Raw genomic sequence first — 27,613 nt, forward strand, 5'->3', positions numbered from 1 at the left:
AGGTTGTGTCTTTCCCCTAGCTGTTGTAAATAGTGTGGCAATGAGCACGGCTGAGCAGGCATCTGAGGAGGAGGATGTCAAGCCCCTTGGGATTATGCTGAGGAGTGCTAGAGCCAGGTTATACGGTGGATCTACTTCTCCCTTTCTGAGAACTCATCATACTGATTTCTCTGTGGCCAGTCATGACCTGGAGTAAGAAATGCTGTTCATTATCCCCACTCCTCTTCAATAAAGCACTTGGACCACTAGCTAGAGCAACAAGCTGAGGGAAGGAAATGAAAAGGGATGTAAATAGGAAAGGAAGTCAGATGAGCACGGTGTGCAGATGGTGTGCAGATGGCCTGTAGCCTTCTCTGTGCCAATCGCAGATGTGCTGAGAACGATGGCAATACTCCACTCATAGTAGCCTCAAAGAACATCCAGGAGTAACATCGCCGAGACAGTGGAAGACCCATGAAATGAGAGCGTTTATACCCTGAGGAAAGAGACTGTAGAAGACACTAGGAGATGAGAAGACCTCCCAAGTTCACGGCAGAATTAACATTGTGGAAATGGCCATCCACCTAAGGCAATTTACAGACCCAAAGCAGTCCCTATAAAAATCTCCATGTAACTCTTTACAGAAACCAAAGAAACCATCCTAAGATACATATGGAAATACAAAAGGCCCTAGAAAGCTCCAGATCAATCCCACACAAAAGAAGAATGCTGGAGAAATTTCCATACCAGATTCCAAGCTATATCACAGAGCTATAGCAATAGAAGAAAGATCTTCACAAGTGTTTGACATTCTCAGCAATTAAAGAAATGCCAATTAAAACTGCTTTGAGATTTCATCTTACCCTAGTTAGAACGGCTAAGATGAATAAAACAACTGAGAACACAGGCTGGCGAGGATGTGGGGAAAAGAGAACCCTCATTCTGAGTCAGCCAATTTTTAGAGAAAGTTCTCAAGGCTTTCTTGAAGACTGATACCACCAAGTTTTATTTAGAATTGTTTTTAACTAAGTTTTTAAATTCACATTTGCATGGAAGTTAGTAGGGGTTAAGTAAGTCCTTTGAAGTCTTCTGCCTAGGGGAAAAAAGCTAAGATACATTTTGCATTAAGGTAGTAACGTATTTTACATGTGGATTTTTCAGTTATAATTCATGAACTGAACATCTAGTAGGTAAGACCCATTCAGAATGTGAGAGTTTGGGTTAAATACATAGATAAGAAATAGAAATTCAGAAACATTTTCTCAGTGTCATATCCAACTTAATTATTTGACATATATTCACAAATTTATTTATTAACTAGAATTTAAAATATTATTAATTCGTATTTGTGAAAACTGAAATAAACACTGGCAATAATTTACCTCTGAACTTTGTGTGAAAAATTATGATGATGAGACACATCCTAGGTAAAGCTGCTGAGAGAATGGAAGTATTGCTTACAACAACACGCTATACAAAATAGCTGTGCAGTTATTTTGTTATTTTCCTACCATGTGAGGTGCAGCCTTAAAGAGAGGTTTCCTGGATATGACCTTGTAGGAAGCGTGACAGAAAGACCTTAGTTTTAGCTCAAACCCAAGATTTGATATAAATAGTGTTAGCTTCAGGAAAAGTATGTATTCCTTTTCATCTTAGTTTTTTTCGTTATAATGACAATGACAGCATCTAGTTAGTATAGTCATGAAAGTTTCTTGAACTGATGAACTTAGGACAGGGGCGACTGTTCAGTCTGTGAATGGTGTTGAACCTGCTGTTTATTCCGGCTGGCCCTGAACTTACTATACTCTTGTTACAGCCACACTGGTGTGCAGAGCCCAGGCCTGCATCCCAATCCCAGCTGCTATCTAGGAAGTCGTGATGGCCGAGCAGGCCATCTGGAGTCACAGAAAAGATGCTGCTTGCAATGGCTTCATCCCAAGCTATCGTACAAGTTAGAACGGTTAATACCCGGAGGCCTTCGTTTCTTTACTTCTGAAAAGATTTTAACAATTTTAAATGGAAGAAACCACATTTGGGTCACTCAAGTTATCTGTTCACACAAGGGTTCCAAGACTGGGTGGGATTCCAGAGGACAGCTGCCCTCGGAGGCACCAGCTCAGTCCCCCCAGTCTCCCCAGCCCCGGTAACGCTCCTGCTTTGTGCTGACGTTGCTGAATGCCAGACATACAGACAGCAGACTGACGGAGCGTTTGTAATGTTGCATTTGTTACCGATGGACTGTGGGTCTAAAGCGAGTTGATTCTATATTATTCTGTCTTGAAGAGTGTGTGAGGAATGCATCTAAAGTGAAACTTTTGCCGGTAATTGGACCAGTGAGAGCTTGCTAGTGTGCCCGAGAGCCCCGATTTAACCGCGAGTACCACGAAAAGCCAGTGTTTTTCAAAATAATTGTAATAAGGGCATGATGAAAGTATAGACACTCCAATAGATTTCAAAACTTTTGCAGAATTTGTGGCTGGGTTCACTATTATTGATAAAAATAACTTGGAAAAAGCGCTTGTCCAGCTGCTTCCCATCCCACTGTTTCTTTCAACTTCTAAACAAAACTCTTTGCTTCTGCTTCTTTCACAAAAGCATCTGTTGTGTTCATCAAATATGGTGATTTTAATATTAATAATATTGAATAACTTTTAATAACATCTTATCAAAACTCTTTTACTTCTAAACAGACATTTAAAAATGGCAACATGTACATAAATGGTTTCGGTGTTTGAAATACCTTTGTCGGCTATTTTTCTTGTTCAGAATGGAAGAAAATAAAGCACCCTCTATTTGATGTATAATTAACAGGAGAAAATTTCCATTTCGAGTCATGCGTGCTATTTTACAGTTGCGCATTGTTGAACCGCAGCCCCCCCCCCCCAGCCCTGGTACTCAGAAATATACTCCACCCAACTTTTCCTCTGGAGTTCCGAATGTGGTAGAAATTGCCCCAGAATGCTACTTGTGTTTCTTAAGAGGGTGTCAGGAATACTCTGGAAGAAATTTCCATTAACATAAATAACTGAGCCCGGGGAGTTGTGACATGGCTTCATGTGCTCACATGGTCATGCCGCTCCTGCCCTATTTGTTACTGCCCTTAAGAGACACTCTAAAGCTGTCAAGCAAGTCTAGACTCCATATTAGAGAATTCTATTTTTGTTGAACATCTTTCATTGCTTTTTAAAAGTTCTTATTCCAGATATGATGTGTTTTGGAGCTAAGGCTTCAGAATTTTGTATGTTACTCAATTTCCCTCTGAGCCTGAAATTATGACTCCAATTCCCTTACCGTACTTGACGAACACAATAGATGCTTTTGTGGAAGAAGCAGAAAGCAAAGAGCTTTATTTAGAAGTTGAAAGACATAAGGGGAAGGAAAGCAGCTGGACAGTGTCTTCCATGACAGGTCCTTTCTGCCAGTGAGAATCGCTTGGCGGGGCTAAGGAAAGCTAACGTAAAGCACACTGCTGTGTGTAACGCGCTGGAAGGAACATTTCTCAAATGATGTAGTCCAACGCTTAAACAAGTACAGCAGCTATAAGTGGGCAAGCATTCAACTAGACATACGGGAACAAATTAAAAACTCAAGAATCAGGGACTACACAGCGGAATGTCATAACCGCGTGAGAGGTACAATGAAGGCAGGTACCAGACCAGTTTTCACTAAAGAGAGTGGGATGTAAGTTTGTGGGTTCCCTAAGAAGTCAAAACAGGAGAGGGGCGCTTGAGCCTGGGTTTGAAAGGTAAAATGAGGACAGTTGAGCTTAGGTAGAAGGCGCTGTGCTGAGTTGTGAGGATCAGCAGCGAGGTAGTATCATTGACAAGAATGTGGGCACGCTTGCTTCCCAGTCTACTTCCCTCTTTCACGGAACCAGTTATTCCCACATCATGGAGGTGGAGATCTGAGATTTAAAAGCCAGCTTCATCCCGTCACGATGTGAGGTGTGAGGGAGTGGGCCAATCTAGATTGGAAGTCACATCTTGAAGTCAGTTATTTTTATTACCGTGCTATGGTGCTAAACTAGGAGGGCTCCAAAGTTTAAGGCAAGACTTTAGATTTGGAGAAAGCAGGAACCCTTTGCTGGGTGGATTAGAGTCGGGGAGAGAGTGAAAAAGACTAAGTTCAGTATGGCAAGAATGGTGCTGATGACGGACACTGGAAAGAGAGGGCCCATGTACCGCCCAGTAGATGGAATCTGTGGTAAGTAGTAATTCAGTGTGGAAGAGGAGAAATAGGAATATCTTTAAAAAAGATTTCAGTTTCAAAGCTTAATGGTTTGGAAAATAATGATTCCATTAAACAAAACAGGAAAATCAACAGAACAAAACTCTGGCAAATATACCTATTTGAGTAATTTTTTTTCATAAAAATACACACAATAATTTTTGTGAGCATATATATCATTAAATTCCTCAAGCAACTGATTTTTTTTACACGTCTATGGATCAAGAAGAGAGAAATGATATAATGCTGATTTGGAAAAGAAGTCTGTGAAAATGCTGATGGACTTCTTGGAGGTTCATTGAAGTGAGCCCTCTGTGCCAACAACAGTAGTCAATTCAGGGTCTATTAATCCAGTATTTAGAGAACAGCTGACAAATCAGTGTTTTATTTATGGTGTTATTTTAAAATTAGCAGAGCTATGATGAATTGTGGTAAGGAAACAGGAGTTTCCGTAGCTGTCCACTAAACGATGTGTCTTTGGAAAGGCTCATAACAGGTTCACAGTAAAATGTAACAAAGTAGTGTAGCTTTTGTGCTCCTGTTGGAATCGGGGGCTTTGAGCCTCTACTGATGTTATTTATCTTGGGCTGGGTAGCACTTTCTTAATTGGTACCTTTCCCCCAACTCACTTGTTGCTGGCTGATCAAATGAGATAAAACACATAAGGAGTCTTTGCAAACTTGGTGTTAAGGTGAGGCTTCAGTGTGAAGAGATGGATAAATCAAGATATTTACATTACCATGATAAACTACATACTCTCAGGGGGAAGAGAACCAAGCAAACAGAGGACATTTAAGCAGTCATAATCCACAAGTAAGCTATTACTTGGCTCCGAGTCGTCTTCAAAGGTCATTGGAGCGCATAAGCGTTCACTTTCAGCTGCAGGAAACTTGTGTTTCTAATTAATTATCATTTAAAGGCTTCATTTTTATTTGGATTATTTTTCATCCAAGATTTTCCTGTTCCCTCTTTCCCAATTTAAGACTCAACACACTTCATGCATTTTAAGATAATGCTCACTAGAAGAGGCTCTTTAAGAACAATGACTAAAACTTGCTTTTGATCAATGCCAAGCTCTTGTCTTTATAGAAATCACAGCGAACTTTATGTTCTCATATTTTCTGACTTTCATACAAATAAAAATGTAATACATGAGAAAATAAAACATAAAACCCACTTTCTGATAATGTTTCATAAAAGCAACAAGATTAGTTACAGCTGTGGATACTCCTTATGTCCCTAAAATCTTGGTTTTTCTGCAATTTAATCTTTGAGGTTCACCTACTGAAAAACTTATGAATCTCACACAAAGTCCAAGTGCCTTCCCTTTGCACAAGTATTTTGTCTTTAACTTCTACTTAACGTTTTTACCTTATTTATTGTGTATGTGTGTGTGCATGTATGAGTGTATTGTGTGAGAGTATATATGTGTATATGTGGATGAGCATGTGTGAATGTGTGAGTGTATTGTGAGGATGTGGGCATGGATGTGTGTGAGTATCTGTGTATGAGAACGTGTATGTGTACCTGTGTATGAGCGTGTGTGAATGTGTATCTGTGTGTATGTGTGGCTGTGCGTGTGTGTTGAGTGAGTGTGAAGATCACAGAATAACTAGCAGGAGATGGTTCTTCCCCACACCGTGTCTGGCTAGTGGGGGAACTCAGGCTGCTACCATTGGCAAGCACCTTTACCTCCCCAGCCATTTAACTGGTCCTCTTTATAATGAACTACTACCATATAGTTAATACTTAATCGTCTCTCTTCTATTTTTGATGACACAGTACAAAAATTGTAGACTATTGACTTTCCTGGAAAGCTCCAAATAGCATGGCAGAGATGGGCATTTGTCCATGCTGGACCATGTCTGAGCATGGGTTTCCCCTTCTAGGGGCACTCGGGTGACGTCACAACCACTGTTCGCGTCCTGCAAACTTGAAGGTTGTCTTAGCCACCCACCGTCTGCAGTCACAAAGGGCAACAAGGCCTCTCCGGAGCTCCTCTTCCACGTGCCATTCTTGTAGTGTTGTGTGCAGTCGCCTTTTTTAGATAAGACAGTGAAAGTGAGAAACGAGCTTCATTTAGTCGTGTGTTCGTGTGCTTCCTTTCCTGAATGCAAAGCGAGCAGCATTAGAACTCTTTAACACACCTCAGGGCCCTCTTCTATCTCTTTGTGAATTTTGCTCGTATGTAAACCTATGGCCTGGGGGGTCGTTATAATGGTCCTGGTACCGCACCAGACATTATTCAAAGCAGTCATCTCTTGGGGCTTCGGGGGCAAAGGCAAAGCACAAACTGTGCTGGGGAGATGTGTGTGGGAATGTCCCGGAGATGCCTCCCTCTCAAGACCGGTATTCATGTCCTCCTAACACCATGCGGGTAGTTAACATGAACAAAAAGCTGCGCGGCAGGAGCATTTAAAACATGGACACTCATGAAACAGGGAAAGCTACAGACCAGAGCCTCCTCTTTTATTCTGGAGACTCCATTGTTCAATTCTTACTGGCTCATCCACTGCATAGTGTTATTTTTGGAGACTGAACCTCAGGCTCAGGGAATGCTAAGCAAACATCTACCCCTGGGCCACATTCTCAGTCCCTCAATACAATTTCCACAGCTGTCATCCTCTTCCCGACACCGGACTTCATGACTTTCTCATCTGTCTTTACCAAGAACAGACTCTGTGTTTTTGTTAGTGTTTGCTGTGGCCTCCTGTGCAAAGAAAATGCAGCCTCCTTGATGAGGCTGGCCCTGGACTCTGACAAGGTGAAGAAGAGCGGTATCTTTTCTCTGATCCCTGCTGAAGTCTTATAAACTCTCAAACTCAGTACCTCTAGATGGCCATAAATTTCACACCTAGTTCCCTAATACAGCCCTAATCCACACACAGGTACGAATATGTCAGGACACAGAGGCTAACACTATGAAAGGTAAAGCCTGCTCTAGTGGAATATAATATAATATAATTGACTGCAGTCTTTGTTCTGTGTCTCTAGTGTCTAAATAAGACCTCTGACCATGCAAATTCTGGAATGCATGTACTGAAATTAACTCAGACTCTAAATCTGCGGCGCTGTGACTCTATTGTTCTCCCTATTTCTAGCCTGACATTTCCTCAGTTCAGGCAATCATTACTAAACAAGCGAGGTGGGAGTACTAGCAAATTCCAGAAATGTTCAAGCCATAGCCAAGTCATAAAACACGTATTTTAACCCACACATTGTATTCATTATAGTCTGAAAAATAGGATTTTTGAAACCAGTCAAGTATATAATGATTAAACAACCTGAAACCCCTCTGGCACTTCTAAAACCTGTACAGTTTCTCTGTCTTGGCAACATGATGCTTTGCCCTGAGAGATATATTAGAAGCTAGAGTTGTGTGGTATTTGTGTGGGATTCAAATTTCTAAGAAGAGGCTTTGTCACTTGCCATATGATGTTTTGCTTTCAGTTTTTCATTTTCCAAACAATGCCCAGCTCGGACACTACCATGTTGAGCCACAGTGTAGACAACCGGCATGCCCGTGGAACAGACTCTCCATTTTCCAAACAATGCCCAGCTCGGACACTACCCTGTCGAGCCGCAGTGTGGACAGCCGGCATGCCCGTGGAACAGACTCCTTGATGCCGTCGCCTATCTCTTTCATTTTCCTTGGTCACCTTTCATTTTGTTTGCTTTTCCTGATTCAAGTGTCGTTCATCTTGATGGATTTCTTCAGGGCTTTCAGGCCTTCAGAGATTCTCACTGACAGTTCTAGAGTCAAAGACTCTTCCTTGGTGTTTTGTCAGTTAGCTCCTTTGCCACTTGAGGTAAGTGTGGATCTTCTATTCCAAAAGATAGCTGATTTCAAAGAAGCTTGCAACTTACTTCAGTGTTCTGCATATACACATGACAGACCCATGTATAATGCTAGGCAATGGTTGGTACAGATTAGCAATCTTTTCTGTAGTTGGTACCAAAGCTATGAAAAGTGTGACATCCTACATGGCTTTCAAAGAAAGGAAGATAGGCTGTGGTGGGGTGATGGTTTAAAGGGAACTAAGGGAACATGATGGATTGGATTAGGGTGGCATGAGAGAACAGGATAGAGGAGGTGTGGTGGTTTGGCTGAGGATGGCCCCATAGGCTCATAAGTTTGGATACTGGGTCACCAGTTGGTGGAACTGTTTGGGAAGGATTAGGAGGTGTGGCCTTGTTGCAGGAGGTGTGTCACTGGGGGCAGGTTTTGAAGTTTCAAAAGGCTACACCACTCACACTTAACTTTCTCTGCCTCATCGTGTGTCAAAATACAAGCTCCAGAGCCATGCCTGCCTGCCTGCTGCCATTCTCCTGGACATGGTGGCCAGGCACCCACCCTCTGAAGCTGTAAACTACAATAGACATTCTCTTCTATAAACTGACCTGAACACGGTGTCTTATTACATCAATAAAAAAGTAACTAAGACAGGATGGAATGCAGAGGGTGATTATAGCACTGAATACATTTTGAAGAAGTTATATGGAAAACAAGCTACTATTCCAGAGGCTTCCGTATATACACATGCGTGAATATATGTATATACTATATGCTCATAATAGGAGTAAAATGGAATTGCCCTATGTCAGGACAACAATGCCTCTATTAGACACGACAAGCTAACAAATCATAATCCCAGTGCCAGATTCCTGGAGCTGCTAGCCAGTGAGACCCTTTAGACTCACAAACATTCAGGATACTGCAATGCCATTGGTTATCCTCCAAAAACTAGATGGAAAGACCCTGAAGACACTGTGCACTTGAGTCACAGAACATAATGCTGACCTGGAAGACTCGTCTCTACTGGCTACCTTTCATAGTGCTTGAATGTGCTGGGGATGCTACCGGAGAGGAAAAGCAATCACCAGTTTCATGTGGCTGAAAACCCTGCCAGCTACATGACCTGGCAAGACATGACCTCTGGTGCAAAGGGTGTCATGAGCATCATGGGAGTGACCAAACACTTTCTGATTGCATTTAAGGCCTGCTCCTCAAGAGAAACCCATACCTGGCACAACAGTCAGATCAAGGACCTGTGCTAGACAGATATTAGATCCAAGCGACGACCTACTGTTATTATTCTGCTAACTGGATATGGTATTAAACTGACTCAGTGATTTCTAGTTATACTAGTAAATTACCGCATCTCTCAAGCTTCATCAGAGACACTTCTACTTGTAGTAGACGGTGATTAGCACAGAGATGCATGACAAGTCAACCATAAATAGGACATTAGTATCGCACAACCTCTTCCCAAGGCTTAGAAGCCACTGGGGAAGACGGGGTGGGAGGAGTATAAGAACCACAGGTGGCAGATGACTACAGAAATCCTGGTCCAGGCGCAGCAGGCAACTGCTCATGTGAACTCACAGCAATTGCTACGGCATGCATGCACAGACTGGCATAAAATCAAGCCAGGCCATATCCCGACATGGAGAGAAGAGCAGAGCACCACGTCAGACCCTTAGGACGAGGGATAGCTTCTGGAAGAGAGAGTCAGTTTTCTCTAACGCGTGGCTTTTGGTAAACTGACCACACTCCAGTGAAAGGCTACACATTCAAGAATATGTTGACGGCGCAAACTAAACCTGCTGGCTGTGCAAACAGGAGGAGCACACAAAGCTGGGTTGTTATGGAAAGACGGAGGCGGATCTGGGAGGACTTGGAGGAGGGGCTGAATATGAGCAAAACGTGTTTTATGAAGTTCTCAGAGAACTAATAAAGTTTTCCTAAAGGTAGTGGGAGCAGCACTGAGATTTTAAGAACAATTTTGATATTTTATTAAAATAATGCTTAAAAATCATGTTGATTTTTCTTATCCTCATTATTGTATATCTAGTTTGAGATTAGATGGTTAAATGGTTTCTATTTGCACATAGTTCCTGGCCTAGGTTTTCTTTGTATCTTATTCCCATACAAAAGGGAGGCTCTGTATCCACCTTTACTACACTGAGGTCTTGACAGGGGGCCATGACAGAGTTTGCTGCCGCCTCCCGCTCCTTCTCACACACTGGATAGATCCAGTCTATTCCAGAAACATCTTTGCTTCACACTCGCAACCCCCTTTCTCCTTGGGCCCACAGTTTACAGCCTTTCCCGGCCTAGTTTAGTTTTATGTCACAGTGCATTGTCACGATCCAGTCTCGGTGCACAGAGGTGCAGAGGGCTGGCCACGGTGACTGGTCAGAAGGAGGGACGAAGCTTCCTTTGCCCGGTGAAGCCAGCACTGCCCTCCCTCTCTCCATTCATTTAGCTTAACTTTACCTTTCCTTAAAACACAACTTGGAAAGATTTAAATAATCAAACTCTGAAAGACCAGCGAAGATGGTAGGTCAAGAAGATGACGGCTCTGGAAGGCGGCTGATAAATGGTAAAATTAATTTTATACTTAAAGCAAATAACATTGTCTTCTCCGGGTTCTAATTTGGGTCTATATACAGACACACGTATATATTAAAGTTTGGTATGCTGAAATTTTCTTTCTAAATATCAATATCAATTTAAAGTAACTCTAAACATTGTCTCTAGATAACCAGCATTGCTCAAAGGATCTAAAATCAACATCACCTTTGAGATTTCTAAAGTATATATCTTAGCCCCCTCAGAAGAGTTTAGGGTTTGCCCACTTACACAAATACAACCTATTTTTAGGAAACAAGTATCCTCACATCAAATCCTGATCACCCTTCCTTAGAGCAGGCGCACTTTTGCCTAGACCAGAGTTATCATGTCTTCGCGGGTCTGCCTTCTGTCAGCCCTCCTGCCACTGCTGCTGGAGGTGGCTTTCACAGGCATCTCAGTTCCTTCCTCTTCAGCATAAAAACCCAAACGCAACTAGCCACATGTGTCTCTTCATGAGCTAGCCTTGCCTCCCACTCTTGTTTCTTTCCCTAGAAATCCACCGTCTTTAAAACTATAAATATATTTAACAGTGAAATTCCCCAGGTATCAAAAACAACTCAACTTAGTTGACATTTTTAGAATTACTCTTAAAGTAAGACTATATAGTGAAAAATCAGATCATGCCACCATCTTTGAATCAATGGAGTAAGCTAATGATAATAAACTTTGGAACATGAGCCATTCATAAAAAGGTAGACAGAAAACTAGCAGGTGCATTTAAGGCTTGATTTACACTTACTGGTAGTGTGCATGTATGTATTTGCACATGTGCCACAGCATCCATGTGGCAGTCAGAGGGCTTTCAAGGGTCAGTTCTCTCCTTTCATTACATGGGGCTCAGGGATTGAACTCAGATCCCCGGACTTGGCAAAGAGTGCCTGTATGGACTGCGGAGTCATCTTGCCAGGCCTCATGTAATGAATTTCACAGTAAAATTAAAAATTGTACTTTTGAGATAAAAGGCACCAATAATGACCTCTTAATTAAAATGCACCAAAAAATCACGTGAATGTTGCCCTAAAGATGTTATATTAACATGAAGTTATAGTAAAAAAAAATGACCAACAAAATAATGGGGACAATGAGGGAAAATGTTAGTACACAAAATATATAATACCCCGGATAAATAGTATAGTATGTCTACATCTGGAGTACAGATGTCGTTCTTCTTGCTTGGCAGTAATAACAACTACAGAGTACAATGAAAACATCCTAGAATTAGAATGAATGAATGAATGAATGATGTAGAATATATATTGTATGACACAGGCTAAAAACCATTTGGGCTCTCCACTAGAATAGACAGTATCTATTCATGTGACCATTAAGATAAATTATATTTAGTATTTTTAGAATTATCACAATACGGGTAAGAACAAAGACATGTTGATTAACTCATGAAAGATGAGAGTTCGTGTGTGCACTGAGGTGGGATGTGCTGGAAGGAAGACAGGTAAATAGGTGTACTCTGCTATATTACGACAGAAACACATGGAAGTTATTACCTACACCAGAATTGCAGGCAAAATACAAGTAGGCTGAAACAAAGCCCAAAGGGGAAATTTTATAGTTGGAGAGAAAACTGAAGATGTTTGTAGTTCTCTCAGAACTTTTCTGAGTTTCATCAAGGTGATCTGAGATGAAATATTATTTGAGTAAATAATGGGATTTTGTACTTATCTAATTAAGTAAACTCTGAGACTATCATAAAAATCAGGAGGAAACTTGCTATTTCTAGTTATCTTTTAACTTCGATTCTTACAGTTTATACAGATCCCCAATTAAGGCAAGCATTAATTCTTCAGTCCTGGAAGTTAGCTTCCATTGCTAACTTATAACTCGATCCATTGGCTGGCAGGGGCTCCATATATCTTTCTGTGTCCTTCAGAATTTGCTGAGTGCTGACCAGGTAGAGATTCAGATACAGCACTGGGGCTTTCGTCTTTCCTAGCACAAGACAGTCCAGTGTATGAGGCAGCATGTGGGAAACACTGCAGCAGAGAACCCTGGGACATTGTGGGAGCTGCTGGGTGGAATTGGGAATGTGCTGGGACTTTCATGGTCTGATGAGAAAATGAGTAAGCCCGTGAGCCGAGGCCAAAGAACAATTTGTAAGGGAACAACGGGAGAAAGTGACAGAAGAAGGCTGTGGTCAGATGTTGGAGGGCTTCAGGAGGTTTTGTTTTCCTCTGCTTTTGACAGAGTGCACACCCACAGTATTTGGAAGACTAGACTAACTGTTATGTCACACCCTTTATGTATGCACTAAGGCCGAATGTCAGGTCAGAAAGGCTAGGGACAGATCGATGGGTGAAATATAACGATCCCCTCAATACTGGGGATGGCAGAGAAGAGCTGTGTGCCGGAGTTAGCACTAGAGTTCCCCACAGAAGTTGCCATGCCTTCTGTCCTTAAAAAATATGTTTTAGTGTAAATAGACGCTTTGACTCTCTTCTCTTTCCTTGAATTTTTCATTTCTTTGTGTTTTTCCCTTTCCTTTCCTTTCCTTTCCTTTCCTTTCCTTTCCTTTCCTTTCCTTTCCTTTCCTTTCCTTTCCTTTCCTTTTCTTCTCTTTTTTCTTTGAGACAGGATTTCTCTGTAGCTTTGGATCCTGTCCTGGAACTAGCTCTTGTAGACCAGGCTGGCCTCGAACTCACAGAGATCAGTCCACCTCTGCCTCCCGAGTGGGATTACAGGCGTGTGCCAACACAGCTCGGCTGAATTTTTCATTTCTGTAAAAGCATCTTAACTACCCCACATCACAATTTGTTATTTAGAGTGACATTATTAGAAAAAGACATCCACTTAAGCCTTCCTAAGAGCCCAATGGTGAAGATAGCTTTAAATCATTCTCTCTTTTCTCGGTGCTGACACCCAGCGCTGAAACCGCATTGCTTAGAATTATCTCACTGTGTGGGCGGCAGAGCGTCCCATGCATTTCCCTTGTGTACTCCTTTCTCCCAGCAGTTTCACTCTAGCTGCTTGTGTGCCTGCCCAACTCCTTGACATTCAACCAAATTCCTCTTTAAGACACTATCTTCACGGACACTGCAGAGTTTGTCTTATCTCTATCCCTCTGCCAGGGAACGGAAACCCGGTGTCCTATTAAGACGTTAGTTGGACTTCAGGGAGGCCAGAGAGACTTTCTAGGTTGGGGGAAGCTATTGCTTCAGTTGTTTCTAATTCTCATGAAGTGCGGTTATGGGGTTATGTATCCATATTGTTTGTTTGGAATGATTTACAACAAAGATTTGTATTTAGCAGATGTGGAGCATCTACACGGGCAGACAAATCATTCTTTCTGAAGTGAGAGAACGGCCTGTGATTTCAGAGTAAACAAGGCGCCCCTACCTTCCTTGCTTCAAGGGAGCAAGGGCCAGGGAACTGGCCTAGAAACGCCAGTCTGGAAATACAGACCATCCATCAGAATATGCTACTGGATAAATCTCACCTATTTACTGTACAGCCAAATAATTTGCTTCCCACTTCAGGCACAGCTGGAGTCTGCCGAGAACAAGCTCCAGTTGTTGCCAACAGAAGCAGTGACGTCACAGCACTGCACAGATGCACTTTCTAAAGAGCCAGGCCTTTCTCTCATTTTCTTATTAAGTCTCTCAATGAATAAAGGGATTATTTTTAGCCAATCTGACAAGTTATCTGAAGTTTTTTGAGATCACTGAAATAAATCTAGGACTGAACATCAATTCCCAGGGGTGACGGTGTGGAGTTGGTCCCCGTGCCATAGATCACTTGTGTGTTCCAAGGTTCCTCAAAGTCTAATGATGCAGATCTGGGGTTAACATTATCCATCACATGCATCCAGTGTGTTAGCATACAGCTGTGGGCTCTATGGCAAAAGAAAGAATTGGGAAGGTGTCCTCTCTAGTCTGATGGAGACCTTTGTGTCATCGACTCCTCTAAGCAGAAGTTGAGGAAGGTGGACTGGCTTCTCCAGTGTGGACACCGGCAAGGTCTCTCCAGGCAGCAAAGTCAGGGAGGCTACACATCTTCCCATGGTTAGGCCCTGATAGGACCTCACAGAGAGCTTGTTCTCTGTTATGCAGACACTGTTCAGTTGAAGGTCCTGACTTGTTTTAATCTATTTACTCATAATCACAAGTTTGTTTAAGTTGCTGTAACTTTTGAGAAAATCACCTTTAAATAGTAGGCGCACCACAAGATCCTAAAAACGGTCTGCTCTTGAGTGGAAGTTGCACATAATTGTGACACTGAGAAAAAACTCGGCTCGTGACAGAATTTCCTAAGAAAAGAAATGACCCAAACCATCTTAAGAACAAATGTAAAACTGAAACGAATTTAAAATGGCACTCCAGCATTTATTTCCTTATAAGTAACTTCTCTCCAGTGGAAAATATGAGAGCGGCCATGCTTTCAAATGCACTCGCTTTGAAGAATTCCTTTTTGGCTAGAGATAAGTAATCACTGAATACTGTCAATATGAAATACTACTTCTTCGAGGGACATTCGAAGCTAAAGATAATCTTATTTCCTTTTTTTATTATTGATTTTTATTGAGTTCTACATTTTTCTCTGCTCCCCTCTCTGCCTCTCCCCTCCCCACTTCATCCCTACTCCAAGGTCCCCATGCTCCCAATTTACTCAGGAGATCTTATCTTTTTCTACTTTCTACTTCCCATGTAGATCTATGTAAGTCTCTCTTTATTCTCTGGGATTGTGGTTTGTAGGCTGGTTTTCTTTGTTTTATGTTTAAAAACCACCTATGAGTGAATACATGTGATAATTGTCTTCTGTGTCTGGGTTACCTCACTCAAAATAATGTTTTCTAGCTTCATCCATTTTCCTGCAAAATTCAAGATGTCATTTTTTTCTGCTGTATAGTACTCCATTGTGTAAATATACCACATTTTCCTTATCCATTCTTCAGTCGAGGGGCATTTAGGTTGTTTCCGGGTTCTGGCTATGACAAACAAAGCTGCTATGAACATAGCTGAGCACATGTCTTTGCGGCACGATTGAGTATCCTTTGGATATATACCCAAAAGTGGTATTACCATTTCTATGAGAAGGGTACAGGAATTACCTCAGTTAAATGATTGGACTATTTCATAGTCAAGTCTAATACATTATATGTGTGTACCATTATTACTACTGTGAAATTAGGGTGAGAAACAACTTAAACTTCTCATGGTGAAATCATTTTTCTTTCCTTTATAGTAAAGAATGGCTTTCTTTAGTTATCAAGGTCATAGTAATGGCTTACAGGTTATTAGGCACCACAAGTAACTCATAAATCACTTAAATACCTTGATTTTTTTAAAATAAAAAGGCAAAGTAGATGAGACCTCATCTGTAATAACCCTTGGCACCCTAGAAAAAAAATCATCTTTGCCAGCCAGTGGTGGCACATGCCTTTAATCCTAGCACTCGGAAGGCTGAGGCAGGTGGATCTCTATGAGTTTGAGGCCAGCCTGGTCTACAGGGCAAGTTCCGGGGACAGTCTGAAAGCTACACAGAGAAAACCCTGTCTTAAAAAAACAAAACCCAAAAATCATCTTCTCTACCCAAACACTGGTCATAACTAAGTTGTCCCTTTAAAAGTGTGTGAAGGGGACACGGATGTGTCTGAATGTGAGAGAAATCTATCGCTGTCTGCGCCATCCTTAGTGGTACTAGGGAGTTACAACAGCTCATTCAAAATAAACAGTGATGGTAAGGAGAGAACAGAGAGGCGTGTGTCTGCACCGAACCGTGGGAGTGTTCACTTGCAGAGTGGCAGTTAGGAATTCCATGCTGGATATAGCTGAAGACAGTAAAGGAAAATAGGAAGCAAACTGGGGAAATTTGAAAATCTTAGAAATATGATGCAAACACGGCAAATGATTCTAGGTTAGAGAAAGAAATGGGATTAGATTACGTGTGAGGATTTCCTAAGTGACATTCACATACAATTCTCTTACAATTGGGAAGAATGAATAAACACTAAATCCTTTAAAATAAGAAATAGCAACATAATTGTATTTTAAAAAGTGGGATGGTCCTCTGAAAGGTTTTGGATCATGCATATTTCCTTTTTATTACTCCAAACAATTCCTTTAGTCCTGTGTTGTAGCTGAAATTTGATTGTAGATTTAGACCACAAAGTGAATTTAGGAACAGGATCCAAAAAATCTCTATCGTTATCTTCAATAAAATCTCCAACTCAGCCAAACAAACAATGTAAAAATTTGAAGTTATGTCTCACATGAGAACATGCAGAAGAGGGGGCACAAAGAGCATAAGAGCTGGATGGTGTGGAGGAGAATGAGGAGACAGTCTTGTTGTGACAAAGTCATGGCACTCAGAAACCTGCAGCCCCCGCGAGTTCCATAAGGTCTAACAAGGCTCAACCCCAAAGCGTCCAGTCCCTGACTGAGGAGGTGCTCATGGGGCCCAGCCATGCCCAGGGTAGCTAACGGCAGATAAGGGCAGTGGGAAGGAAGGAAGAAAGTCACTGTCTTCAGGGAAGTAAGCAGTGAGTTTTCAGTCACTATGGTGGCTCTACACCCATGCCCATATAGGCAGCTCTCAACTAAGTTGAGCCTATTGAGTCATAAAAAAAACAAAAAAAGACATGAGCTTGAGATGGGGACTTGATAGAAAGAGGGGTCTGTCTGGTGAGGGTGGGAGGAGATATGACCAGAACGTGTGAAACTGTAGAAGAAAAAATTTTTGAAAATTCCTCTAACTCAGCATCACTCATACGCTAGTGAAAATATCATCCCCCCCCCCAACTTTTCTTACATTCATCTTCAAAATGACTAGGACTTAAATAATTCATAGCTTTAATGCCTTATGCTTTTATCCTTGGCTACCCATTGGGCATGGGAAGTTGAGAGAATGGGCACAGCAAGAGGAATGAATTAATGAGATGATACAGGTGTCGGTAGGGTACGTGCACTCTCTCCTGTTTGCTGAAAGCAGCTCGATTAGACACAGGGGGATGCTCTTGTGGATGTACCACAGTCTAGCAGACGACTGATTAGACACAGGGGGATGCTCTTGTGGATGTACCGCAGTCTAGCAGACGACTGATTAGACACAGGGGAATGCTCTTGTGGATGTACCGCAGTCTAGCAGACGACTGAAGCATGGGAACAGTGAGAAGGGCTTCCAGGAACCCGGAACCCACCAGGACAAGTGTGGACGGGTGTCTGCCTAGATGCATATGCTTGGGTACCACATGTATGTATGATGCTTCAGAGGCCAAAGGAGGGTGTTGTGAATTCTGGACCTGGAGTTTCAGGCAGTTGTGAGCTGCCATGGAGGTGTGGGGAATTGAACCTAGGTCCTCTGGAAGAACAGCCAGCACTCTTAATTGCTGAGTCCACTGTCCAGCCCTTTCATAATATTCTTTATGAATGAAGTTCTAGGTATTTTGCAGCATCAAAATAAGCTAGTGAGTTTCTGATTCTAAAACAACAACATCTTAGGTTGAAAGAAAAATTCAACCCACCAGTCAGTTCTTAATCTTCTATTTTTCTAGTTTAGAAAAGTAATGGTTTGAGTGTCTCCACAAACATCAAGTATGGGTTTCTGGCAAACAGAGAGATGAGATAAATCTGTTTCAGACTTACTCGTTATTTCATCATTTAGTCAAGACATGATGACTTTCACTATTTTATAAATAGGTCCTTTCACTGTCATGTGCAGTTAAATTTGACCGTTGGCTAGCAGCATTCTCAGTTATATATAAACTAATAGGCGCAAAATAACTTTACGACTCATCTTTAAAGTTTGTATTGGAATATATTTGATGATGCACGATTCACTTGTAGATACTGTTCATGCCAGCAAAGTCTCTGCCTAGAATAAGAGCTGGCCATGAGCAGGATGTGATTATTTCTTTTTTTCCAGGTAATTCTGTAATTTTATTGTACTAATCTCCATGAATTTTTATTGTATTCTCTTGATAACCATAAAAAGAAATGGCCATGTATTAATAAAAATGAATTAAGACATGATTATTTCTTAAATAACTTTGTGTGACTGTCGTACGGCAGCCAGCATTGTTGTGGGGGAAGTAAAACAGCTCTCTAACCTTCAGTGTTTTATTTGGGAATCATTGCTTGCAAAGACCCGGGTAAAACCATATTGCCGTCTTATCATTTTGAAACTAAACTGCAAGAATAACTGACCTAGTTTTTAAAGCATATGAGCATGTTACTCAGATCAGAGAGATATATTTTGTCAACTTTGGTATGATGACATTCATATTTTAATTTGCATTCATATAATTAACTTTTATTTGTGTTCAATCCATAGGAAGTATGTTGGGATCATGAGTTTTACAATGTTAAAGGAAATTAAATTTTTCTTATGTACAAAATAAAACCTACTATATTTAAACAGATTTTATAATATAACCTTGAAAGAAGTACTTTTATTAAAACATTCTTCAAGGGCACACTTTTGGTTTTTTTTTTTTTTTGAGACAGGGTTTCACTGTAGTTTTAGAACCTGTCCTGGAACTAGCGCTTGTAGACCAGACTGGCCTCGAACTCACAGAGATCTGCCTGCCACTGCCTCCCAAGTGCTGGGATTAAAGGCGTGCGCCACCACCACCCAGCTCACACTTTTTACTATACCCCAAATTCTGAAATAATGAAGCAATTAATGAATAAGAAGAAAGAGAGTGTTTGTGTGCTAGTATGAAATAAGCTAAAGGCCCATGACTGGGAGAACCATGAACAATAGGCTCTCTGTCTCAATCTAAGTTTTGCTAAAATGTTGGTTTGAAGCAAATAATCTAGCGGGTGAACAATGTCCGAGCCATTCTGGATGAGGAAAAGCAAAGGAAATGCTGGAAAGCGGTAAGCATGGCCAATGGCTTCACTTCTAGGAAAGGCTCCATGGAAACGTCGATTCACTAGATATACAATACCTGGAACCAGAGCTGCTTATAAGAACTGGTAGCTTACAGCTAGTGAGTGTGGGCACTCAGCTACATTGTAAGTGAATCAATGAGACAAAACAATCCCGAGAGAGAGCAACTATTGAAAGAGCCTCACCTATAAAGAAGGGAATGAAAATATCCAAAAAATAATGCTAAAGAAATGAGATAGGTATTTGTAAAAATAAAATATCAGCTTAGGGCCAAGTCTGACCTTACACATTCAAAATATTTCCATCTCACTTTAAGAAAATTTGAATTCCTGTTTGAAATTCAAAACATAAAAATAAACACTAAAAACTAGAATAAAATATATTTCAGGTAGTGAGATGAAAATGACTTTCAAGAACAAAAACAATGTAAGTTGTCAAAAGCAATAGTTACATGTTATTAAGTAAAGCTAATCTTTAAAAAATGAAGTGAGGACTTTGCCATGTTGCCTAGGTTACCTTCAAATTTGTGATTTTCCTGCCTCAGCCTTCCAAGCAACTGGGATCACGGTCAAGTGTCCTCCCTCTTAGCTAAGAGAGCAATAGTTGTCAAGTGAACTCATACAAGGAAGGACACCAGGCTGGCGAAGCAGCAGCAGTCACACTAGGACAAGGGAGGAAGCGTAAAGGACACGCTGCAGTTACGACTGTCACAGCATTCTAAACCTGACACTGCTGTTTATCAGTGGTCTGGACAAGAGCAGCCAGTTAAACGTGGAACGGGTGAAGAGAAAGTTAAATCACTTTCTAGTGAAGGGTTTAGGGAAGGGTGAGGGCGCTGCATCATCTGGGAAGGGACACTATTCATTTGGCCCCTGGACACTGAGCCCGGAGTCTATAAAAATTACAAGTCCTTAGAAATACATTTAGAACTTTAAAATTCAGATATTTGCATTAAAATGTAAAAATAGTGCTTAGCAAATATTTAGCATATAAAATATCACACTAGCTTCACTATTTACTAAATATAATTTTAACAACATTTGAAGACAATTTGGTATTTTTCACTTTGTAAGAATTCTCAAGAATGCAAAATGTCTGTAAAATGTATAGCAAAGGGCAAGTTCAGAGACTTATTTTAGAATAATTTCAAAAGAAAGATTGCACAAAACCTTGAAATAATTCTCAAGTGTTTCTGTTGAGTAATACATATTTAATATGATTCACTGTGTAAGACAGTCTTGGGAAATGGTATCTGGAATCCACGAGACTCCTAAAGCATCCCTGATTAAGGGAATACATTTAAAGGAGGATTTCTGTAACCAAAAAGCAAAGGGAAGAGGGGCTGCAGATGACTTGGGAGGCAGGAGGTGACTGAGTTGAGTCAACTGCTCTTTGAAGGTAATTTATTCTTCAAATTTACAACAGCAAATAAAGCGCATGCAAGACACGGCACAAATGTCACACTGACACAGGATTCTAATGTCAAAAAGGACACTTGTTCCAAAAAATTCTTTGCTGTCTTTGTAATTGTGGCCATGCTTAAAACAAACAAGCAACAAGCCACAGATACAGAAAAACTATAGCTTATCAATAGCTGTATTCTTTAATTAAAGCTACCGAATACCAATCAAGTAAGCCTGATCAAACAAAAACTGTATCCCGCAGTTTACTCTTTGGACATGTAATTTACCATTTGAAACTCAAGAGTTTATTAAGAAAGTCTCCGGGTGTTTAGAAGCACACTGACTATTTCTGTATACATGTGCATGAACTTTCTATTTATAAACCCATGTTCACTAGGGTCATAAACTGGCCAGAGATATTCATAGCACAAATACTTGAGACTTACAACAGACAGTGAAATTGCAACAAAAACCTCCAGGAGAAATGTGGGTTTAGGAAGACTGGTTTCAAACAGGATTTTAGTTTTGCTAACCACTTTACACTCTAAAATCTAGACCAGCGAGGAACTGCGGTGTGAGTAGGCTATAACTATAGAAATTTAAGCTGAGGCATTTTGAAAAGAATTCAATAATTTAAAAAAAACGTTCACAGTAACTTTTGTTTGTCAAAATGACTCTAGTGGCACTATAGCAAGGCACGCTCGTTTCAGCCCCTACCTGCCTCTCACACACAACTAGTTTTCCTCCAGTGCATCTCCAGCCTGACAATATTATTTTTAAACACATATTTTATGACATTTACCTATTTATCTGTGTATTTGGCATGGGGGCAAGTGTGCAGAGGCTGTGGCTGGTGGCCAGAGGGCATGCTGGGAGTTGGTTCTCTCTTTCCACCTTGGGAAGAATGTCAGCATCTGTCCTGCCTAAGCCACCTCACCCACCCCAGACTGACACTTCCAAAGATCAAAGGAGAAGGAACTCTCGCTGTTTTCAAATGCAAGTTCAAATTCTTTCAGTTTGTATTCAATGCTATTATTTATACTTCTTAGTCTAGGTAACTCTTAACTCCAATCTTATGAAAATGACATTTGAATCTTTGCTTTCATGACTTTGCGTGTACTAAGTGTTCAACTGCATTGTTTTCTTCTTGTCTACACATTAACCTTATCCATCAGTTAAGATTTGATTTAAATGCGATCACTATTCAGATCCTATGACCCTTCTATACCATGGATAACATTTCTTGGCTTTTAATTCCTATGAAATTGATTTTTCCATTCCATGAATTTAAGCAATTGGCATATATTGCTGGGTATCACTTATCTTTGCCTGCAGAAAGAGAAAATCTGAACTGAAATTTGATAGTCACTCTATTAATACCAAAGTATTTCAATGACTGCATAATTAATGCATGGTTCAAGTTTCTAAAATATTACCGACTCTCATGTTTCACCCAACACTTAAGAGAGAAGCACACTTATGAGTGGAATAGTGGTCTTCTCACACATAGAGAATTGGTGCCTTCTACACTGGCCAATGTGCATTTGCTTCATAAGTACTCAGAGCTGTTCATGTGTTACAAAAGAAACAATTCATTTGATAAGCAGATCTTAATCTATCATCCAAGACAACATTCATAACAAACCCCATATACACTATGTATTTGGAACAAGATCTTCATATAAGTAGTCTCTTTACAGTCTGTCATTGTATACAATTAATGAATATTTTGAGTACAACTTTAAAAAATTAAAATTGCAATTTAAAAACTTATATTTTTCAGTCAATTATAGATTTGCATACAACTTGAGCAGCGAGCAGAGGTATCATGGTTCCACTATTTTAATGTCTTGGAATGGTGTATATTTCCTCCCACCAATATTTAAATACATGTTGTTAGTTTGTTGTCCTGTGCAATGCCAGGAATTCTGACAAATGCAAAATAAAATGTATCTGCCATTACAGCCCTGTACAACAGTCCACTGATTAAAAGTCCCCTGCTTTCATACGTCATGCTCATGTAAGTTTTTTCCATGTCTTTTTGTGGCTTGCTACTGAGTTCTAAAGACACTTAAATAACATTCCGGGTAATGGATGTAGCAGTCTGGCTATTCATTTCTCTCTTGAACACCTTGGTTGTCTCTCCTTTCTAGCTCTTACATGTAACGCTGCTTTAAACCTTCATGCTCAGATTTCTGTGTGAACATGTCTTCTACTCAATAGGGTAAGTGCCTTGGCACAAGGCTTCTCTGTCTTCCGTTCCTAAGAAAAGGCCAAAGCGTCTTCCAAGTTGACTGCACGTTGTGTTCCTAATACCTAGGAGGAGTCTGGGCTGAGTTCCATCTTTGCCAATGTGCCCTGAGCTGTCGGGCTTTGTCATGCTAATGGCTGTGAGGGGGACCTCAATGTTGTTTTCATTCTCTAGTGACAGGATATGGCACCTTTCCCATTCATCCGCTCATCTGCTACCATTTCTTCAGATAGCTTATCTACTTTTAGTGATGTTTATTATTATATTTTTAAAGTTCTTGGTTCTTTTAAAGATAATGGATATAATTTTAAAAACATGAATTTATGTCATAGAATTTATTATCAAATTAATTCTAAACCTTTAAATGTCATATATTCAGCCATTAAGATATTTCTCACTCAACACAATCTTGGCAGAATATTCTAAAAGTTCATTATTTAACATTAGAATTGTTTTTGTTTCTTTCTTTTTAGTTCTTAGTTTTAATGTGTGCAAGAAGGTATACTTGATCAAAGACAAAATTAAATGTTCTGATTAGTCTAATAAACCACTTTTTTTTATCTCCAAAATGTGTATTATTCCTCCATATTTATATGTTCTCCCCTCAAAACTTTTAAAACAGTATAATTCTTAAGAGAATCTTAGGAAATAAATATTAATATGCTGGGATGGGGCAGGTTTCCATATGGTTATTGAAAATAATTTTGAAAAGGGAAGTTAAAGTATTCTTAATCATGAAGCTATTGACAATAGAAACAGAGAACTAGTATCAATATTGTGAAAACAAGATTAAGGGAATATTCATAATTCTGCAAGTAGATAGGTACTGGGAGAATTTTGTTTAAGTATAACAATTTATTTCAAGGTCTCCACCTCTGTTTCCAAGTGTGGCACAAGATTAAACGAGCAAAAAGGCTCGATAAGTCCATGAATAGCTGAATTCCGGAAACAGAAAAGGCATTACTGACTGTCCCCTGGTGCATAAGCTAGACACCCTAAATGATGACCCGTGCTGTTGCTGAAGGTGTTGGCTAGACATGCGGTGCATTATATATTAATTTTCATGTTCTCGCTCTCTGTCCCTTTCTTTTCTTCCCCTCCCTCCTCCCCCCTCCCTTTCTCTCTCTCAGTTTTTGAGCTCTTTCCTATGTTAAAGGTTTGATGCATCTATGTAGAGTAATATGCTTCACCACCTCAGTGGGGATAAATGAGTAAACTCTTAACAGAAACAGAGATCCACAGAAAGACACCATCTTGTATTTGCCTTATTGGAAGCAGTATAAATTTTTTATTTATTGTATATTACAAGGTCAAAAACAATTTAGTTATTTTGACAGATAAATTATTATTTGTAAGTTATATATTCTTATATTTTTGAGAATCTTCTCCACTCTTATTTTGGGATGGAGACAAAATTCTATAGGTTTACATAGTTAATAATTCTACAGATTTTTGTAGATATTGAGAGGAACATCATTCCTACTCTGCATGTGAACAAAAAAGTAACAGTGTTAATATTTTTATTCCCTGAGTTTTTTATTTCAAAAAAGGGCAAAGCAGACAGGGTGGAGCAGACTAAACGATCAGGGTTGATGTCTGATCATACCTCCTAGTGTTATCTCACCAAATGGCTTTTAGATATGTTCATTTCCTGAGATGTAAAATTCTTTTTACTGTCACACAATTGAAAATACAGCAACGTGGCCATTTAAAGTGTATTGTCGCCCCATTTCAAGCTAAAATCCTTACAATTCTTCATTGCGTCTCTTTAATCCTAATATGGGGAAGAATAAGATCAACAGTGTCTATCAGCAATTCGTGTCAAAGGGCAGCAACCACAACTACAGTGGACAAGGGATGGATAGTCAGGGGATAGAGGAGCTTTTGGGGACAACCAATACGACTGGCCCTAAAAGGCAAGGAGTTCACATACCACAGGACCAATAACTTTCACTCAGCAGCTGGGTTTTGTGGACGAATGTCCCATGAAGGAACACCCTGCAAACATTACAGAGGCATCCTCTAATCCTAACTGATCATGAATGCCGAACCCCAGGCTCTGGATCAGTACTCTCGTCTCTCAGACAATACAGCATTGGGCTAATGGAGTTTGGAAAACAGGAAAATGGTGCACACTTTTCACAGTGCTAAGGTCTTCAGAACCCAGCTTTAAAAGATTCTTAAATGCTGCTCTGAAGGTATTGCAAGTGTGGTGCAGTCATTGCCGTCTTCAGTGTTCTTCACGGCAGGAGTAACAGTTTAACCCAAGGGATTCTGCTGGTGCTGCATGGCTTCCCTTGATGTCTTCTTTAGAGAAAACCATGAGAGCCTGAGGCAGGTGCTTGTCTCTGAACTGAGCCAGGCATGACAGGAGCTCTCAGGGAAGATTTGCTGCACGCTGTGTGAGTGCATCAGCATCAGCGTCAGCATCATCGCCTGTCATGAACTTGTCAGGGATGTGTAAAATTTCCAGAGCCTCTTCAGGCCAGTGTTCTCCAGAAAGTGCTCTTCTCCGTTAAGTAAGATGTTTCTGCGGAGTGTTTGCTGTTTGAGTTCATAAAGCAGAATTGTGTTCTGAATTTTCTCCTAAATTTACAGGATTTTGTGCATTCCACAATGCTTCACAAAACCACAAAATATATATCCCTTTACTCTTGTGTCAGATTCCAGCTATCAGACATGCAGTTGGACTAGGTGTATCTGACTATTGCTGAGTATGGCATATTGGAAAGGGGCTTCTGTTCACACAGAAGACAAGTACTGACTAGGCTAGTTTTAGGATCACACACTTCTCCTCCCCCAACTCCTCCTGGCTCTTCCCCACTGCCCTAACTCCATGTTCTTCCTCTCTTTTAGAAATAGAAAAATAAAAACAATCAAAACTGCCAAGAAACACACACACATACACACACACACACACACTCCTCCACAAAAAGATATACAAGAAAAATACCAACAAGACAAAAAGAAAATACCCAAACCAAGCAAAACAAGACAAAACGTCTACAAAAATACCACTGAGTTAGTTTTGTGTTGGCCAATTAATTAGCTACTCATGGGCATGGGGCCTGCCCTAGAGAGTGGTTTGTTTGCTTAGTGAGACTCTACTGGAGAATCTTTTCTTTGGCAGTGTGTATCAGTTGCGGACAGGTAAGGGTAGGAGCTCCCTTTCACTTCTCTCTCTCAGTTGGTGGAAATCCACGTGGCTTGCTAGTGCAGGCCCTGTGCATGCTGCCACCGTCTCCGTGAGTCCGTGAGTGCCTCCGTCCTGCTGCGTCTGAAGACACTGTTTCCTTGCAGTCATGCATTCCCTCCACCTCTTACAATCTTTCTGCCTTCTCTTCTGCATAGGTCCCTGAGCCATGAGGGTGGGGGGTAGGTAAAGACATCCCATTTAGGATTGCACAGTCTCCCTCTGTACACTGGCCAGTTGTGGGCCTCTGTGTTAATTCCCATGTACTATAAGCAGTTTCTCTGATGATGGCTGAGCAAGGCACTGATCCTCTATCATATCATATACAAAAACCAAAATTATCTGAATAACATTGGTTTTATAAAATAGGCGGACTCCTTACTTCTCTGTATTTCAGCATCCTCCTCAGGGAAGTAGGTGTGGCAAGGATGCCTGCCCACAGTGTGTGGTGATGACTGGACACATCCATACATGGGAGGGAGCGGTTCTTTCAGGGTGTGAATCCAGCAAATATTAACTGCTTTGTCACTACAGTATATTAGAAGTGTAGGTCTGGAGGAATAATGTAACTATTTCTCTGCACGCAGATAGCCTTGCTGCGCAACAAAACGTCATCAGTTCGCACGCCGATGTTTAATGAGTTCTCTGGTGTTTGTGGCTGCGTGTTCGGGGAAAAGGTCTCAAGAACAGTGGGTAATCATATACGCTTCTGTGATTCCTTACAGACATCATGGAAATCAGGACTGTGGCAGTCGGAATCGTGGCAATCAAAGGGGTGGAAAGTGAATACTATCTTGCAATGAATAAAGAAGGAAAACTCTACGCAAAGGTATTAATAATTGATAACTTAGTTATTATTCAAATTATTTTTGTCAAAAATATGTGCCTTTCTGTATTTTGTAATTAATTTCTTCCATTTGTACAAGTTGGATATTCCATTAAAACATTTTGTTTTTACCCCAACATTGAGGCAAACTATTCTGTATGATCTTAGATTGCTTAGGCTCTCTGGATAATAGATTCTTCATCTGTGAGATGACTTGGAACGACTGATCTCTAGGGTCCTTTCTATGTAAACCCCCATGTGCACTTTAGATACTTGAAGCCTAAAATTTCCATCTGTGAGTATTAAAGCTCTTTGTGTTAGACTCCATCTGATTTGCACATTGCTGACACTGAAAATTCTTGGGGAAAAATTTTGAAGTGTTCAGTTCATTTATCAACATCAGCCCCCCAATCATGGGCTTTGAACTGTAAGCATTCACATCGTTTCCACTTTATGATGATGTGAAATATTT

The 27,613-nt window shown here is 40.5% G+C and overlaps 2 protein-coding genes across 2 annotated transcripts in view; one reads left to right on the forward strand and one right to left on the reverse strand.

The window, feature by feature from the left end:
• The window catches only part of Fam227b (family with sequence similarity 227 member B), a 151,457-nt gene that overhangs the window by 76,336 nt on the left and 47,508 nt on the right, over nucleotides 1–27,613 (reverse strand).
• Nucleotides 1–27,613, forward strand: part of Fgf7 (fibroblast growth factor 7) — a 53,759-nt gene that overhangs the window by 23,741 nt on the left and 2,405 nt on the right. Inside the window, exon 3 of the mRNA XM_075962046.1 lies at nucleotides 27,041–27,144. Within this exon, the coding sequence (XP_075818161.1) occupies nucleotides 27,041–27,144 (104 nt within the window). The remainder of the gene's footprint in view (nucleotides 1–27,040; nucleotides 27,145–27,613) is intronic.

This window comes from Microtus pennsylvanicus, chromosome 2, assembly GCF_037038515.1.
Source record: "Microtus pennsylvanicus isolate mMicPen1 chromosome 2, mMicPen1.hap1, whole genome shotgun sequence".
NCBI classification, from domain to species: Eukaryota; Metazoa; Chordata; class Mammalia; order Rodentia; family Cricetidae; genus Microtus; species Microtus pennsylvanicus.